At 34.9% G+C, this 4,168-nt stretch overlaps 1 protein-coding gene across 1 annotated transcript; it reads left to right on the forward strand.

Moving 5' to 3' along the window:
• Positions 1-498: 498 nt before the first annotated feature.
• Positions 499-3,952, forward strand: LOC127098029 (uncharacterized). The gene is made up of 2 exons (XM_051036530.1): positions 499-751; positions 1,540-3,952. Exon 2 carries the CDS (start codon positions 1,654-1,656, stop codon positions 3,661-3,663), a length of 2,010 nt encoding a protein of 669 aa, XP_050892487.1. The 5' UTR covers positions 499-751; positions 1,540-1,653; the 3' UTR covers positions 3,664-3,952.
• Positions 3,953-4,168: the final 216 nt, after the last annotated feature.

A 4,168-nucleotide genomic window follows, 5' to 3' on the forward strand; every position in this document is an offset into this window, starting at 1 on the left:
TTCAATAAATTATCTAATAGAGGTTGTCCTCCTAGTTGTTAAAAAGTTGTTTACCGGAAAAAAACTATAAAAATAACTATAATTTTTCATTCCGAAAATAAGATATTAAAAATACAACAATCTCATATTTATTTTAATTTAAAAAAAAATTAATTTTAGATATTTTTTATTCTCAACACTATTGTTATACATGCTTTTTCTCATATATTTTTTCATGTTTAGAATGTGAGAATAATATTTACATGAGAATAAAGGTTAATTAACTATATTTAACTCTAAAATGTATTTTATGTTTATTTTTTAAATTTTTTAAATTAAATTAAATATTCTTTAAAAATTATATTTTTTTGACCAAATAGTATATGACTATTATTCAAAGAAACAGTAATTTTAGAAATATTATTTTTATAGAAAAATCACATCCATATAGATTAAGGTTTCTCTATAGATTAAGATGTTTTTTATTTTTTCATTCTAGAATAAAATAAGAATCGGGTTCTTAACTCGAAAAGATAGGGAGGGAGGTAATGAAACTACGAAAATTTCTCAAAAAATTTCACTTTCCCGCTTTGCGTGTTCCCTCCTCCGATTCTGACTTTTAAACTGCACTTCTCTTCTCTCTTCTCTCTCTCTCTCTCTCTCTCTCTCTCTCTCTCTCTCTCTCTCTCTTCTTGCGTTTCTGTTGTCTCTTCTATCTCTCTACCGTCGCAGACTTAGGTTTCGATTTCGGTCCTCCACTTCGCAACCGCAAGTAAGTTTTACATTCTTCATCTTCTACCCTATATTCTGCCCATTTTCTTCCTTGTTTTCTGAATCGTTTCTCGCATTTACATTTTTATCTCTTCTTTTACTTCTCTGCGTTCGATTTCACAACATCAAGTTTCGATCTTGCTCTGCTTTTCAATCATCAATTTCCCCCTTTTTAAATATTATTATTATTATTATTATGCTTTTTATTAGTAAGGTTGGAATTTAATTGGCAGAACAGTTAGGGTAAATCTTACGCTGTTTATCGATAGCTTTGGAAATTAGGTCAAATAGCAAAAGGTACACTTTTTGTATTCATTTTTGGTATTTGTTTATTTCAACCCCTTGTATTTTGCTGACTACAGAATGAAAACTGAGTTGCTCCCTTTGTAATTCTGGGTTATTTTTAGAGTTTGTAGAGAAATTAATTCCATTTAAGCTCATGTGCTAGTTTTGACCTGCATTGGTTGTTATGCTGCATTGTTTATTTCTTCAGCGTGATTGAATCGTCTCTTTAATGCGGTGTTTATGGTGTTTTCTTTTGTGAGAGTGCATATCTGTGTCATTGAGTATAACTCTGGTGGTTTAACTTTGTTATAGTTTAAGTTCCTTTCAGAAATCATTGTTATGCTAAAAATCAAAAGTTGTTTAGATGTAAAAATACAAAACCTTTTTTTTTTTGTAATTTTAAACAAACACAATAGCAAAATCTTTTTTATTTTAATCTATAACAAATGTGTCGAGTAATCATGACCTGGTTTAATTTTATTTTGCTTGGTCTGTGTCAATTAGGTGGAACATAGAGTGCTGCTCGTGGAATGCGAATAGACACAAATACACAGAGGTGTTATTTTTTGTGTGATACTGAGGAGACTGAGGTGATTGGATCTTTGGCATCAATTCCAAATGGAGTGCAACAAGGAAGAGGCTGTGAGGGCTAAGCAAGTCGCAGAGAGTAGAATGCAAAAGGGTGAATATGTAGAGGCTCTGAAATTTGCTATCAAGGCCAAAAAACTGTACCCGGATGTTGAAAACATTGCTCAGATACTTGCAGTTTGCGAGGTTCACAGTGCTGCACTGAACAAACTCTATAGGGCTGAAATGGACTGGTATGGAATTCTTCAGACAGAGAAACTCTCCGAAGAAGCAGTCATAAGAAAACAGTACAGAAGGCTGGCACTACTACTTCATCCCGATAAAAATAAATTTGCTGGTGCAGAAGCTGCTTTCAAGTTGATTGGGGAAGCCAATGGGGTGTTGAATGACCAAACAAAGCGAATTTTACATGATATGAAAGTTAGAGCCCATTTACAAGAAATGAAAGTCAAAGGCAATTTGAAAGCCGCAGTACCTAACACCTCATCTCATCACTCAAATGGGAATGTGTTTGCTGCAAATCAAGTTCCAAATGCTACAAAACATCGGAAAAATGTTTCTTCAAATGTCCCTTGTGATCCTAATCTGAAGCTTCAGACATTCTGGACAGCTTGCAATCACTGTAATACCAGGTTCCAGTTCTACATATATGTTAAGAATAGAGCCTTAGTCTGTCAAAATTGTAAGAAAAGCTTTATAGCTTTTGGTATAAGTCAACAGACTACCTCATCATATGTACCATTTGGTGCCCCGAAAGCGGTTCCTACGCAGGTTCCACCAAATCCAGGGTCTACAAGTAAAGATGAAAAACCCCTTGGCGGTGGAAGTGAGGATACTTTTGTGCGGTCTACCCCGCGTATGAAAACATGTGATACTGGAGTTGGTAAGGATCATAAAGATGAAAAGAGTAAGAGTGCCTATGTTCCCGTGTCCAAACCAAAGGAGTCACAGGCCTCAAAGAATGTTGGAAGTAAGAGAGTGAGACAACCAGAACCAGATTCAAAAGAGAGATTCAACACTAGAAATAATGATGAAAATCAAGATCCTTCAAGGTTGAACGTTAGAAGGTCTTCCAGACAAAAGCAACATGTTTCATATGTGGAAAATCATGAAGATGAAAGTTATGATGCTACTTCCAAAAAGCCTCGTAAAACTGAGTCATTTAACAATGATGAAGTTGAGGAAAAGAACGTGTCTGAAGAAACAATTTTAAGGAATACTAGCAAAGATGAGCCTTCTCATGTTCAAGGAGAAAATGTCTTGGAGTCAGATCATGATCCTAGAAGGTTCAAAGAGCAAAACGGCTCTCCATTGAATTCAAATATTCCTTCTAGCCCAGAGATAATTTATTGTCCTGATACAGATTTCAATGATTTTGATAAGGACAAGGCTAAGGATTCTTTTGCTGTTAATCAATTATGGGCAATTTATGATACCACTGATGCTATGCCAAGATTTTATGCTCTTGTCAAGAAAGTAGCATCCCCTTTCAATTTGCATATTACATGGTTGGAAGCTGACCCATATGAGGACGACGAGGTGGATTGGAACAAGGCAGATTTGCCTATTGCTTGTGGTAAATTCAAACTTGCTAACACTCAGAAAACTACAGACCTTGGGATGTTCTCTCATCAGATTCAGTGTATAAAAGGAAATGACAAAAAATCTTTCATAGTGTATCCCAAAAAGGGAGAAACTTGGGCAATTTACAGTAATTGGGATATCAATTGGAGTTCTAATCCAGAAAATTTTCTTAAGCGTGAAATTGCTTATGTGGAAATCGAATCAGATTTTTCTAAGAATGTTGGCATTGAAGTATCTCTCCTAGGCAAAGTGAAAGGCTTTACGAGTCTGTTTGAGAAAACTGGAAAGAATGGAGAGAACACATTTTGTATTCTACCAAAGGAGCTATATAGATTCTCACATCAAATTCCTTCATACAAGATGAGTGGTGATGAAAGGGAAGGTGTTCCCAGAGGATGTTTTGAACTTGATCCTGCAGCTCTGCCAGCTGACATCTTGGAAGCTGATGAAGAATAGATGGCGAAAGAGTAGCAGCAAGGCATTGATGCATGGAAGTGAAAGAGAATTCCTCAAAATCCTTGAAAGGGTAAGAACACCAGTATTAAAAAGTGGAGGGAAACCTTTTTCCTCAAGTTGTTTTTTTGATTAAATCCATTCCTTAAAGATGGTACTTTTTCTTCCTACATACCCTGTTTAGTCTAGAATTTATCCTAGTCTTGTGTTTCTTTTGTACTAATATTTTATTGTGACTCCTTGTTCCTTAATTGTGTTTATGTACTATAATTTTCCGATTTGCCTAAGTTCATTTTCTGTTGGTGATGCTATCGTTTGTACTTTGCATGATAATATACTAAACCAATCATAACTAACTGATTCTTAACGTAGAAAGCAAAAATATACATTTAGAGCAATGATCTTCTGTAATAATGTTCTGTCTCAACAAAGTATCTCTAATAGGTAATCGGTCCAACAACCATCGCATTTAACTGTTTTGCGAAGAACATGCTAAAGTGATTTTAGC

The sequence above is a fragment of the Lathyrus oleraceus genome, chromosome 6 (genome assembly GCF_024323335.1).
Source record: "Lathyrus oleraceus cultivar Zhongwan6 chromosome 6, CAAS_Psat_ZW6_1.0, whole genome shotgun sequence".
NCBI lineage: Eukaryota > Viridiplantae > Streptophyta > Magnoliopsida > Fabales > Fabaceae > Lathyrus > Lathyrus oleraceus.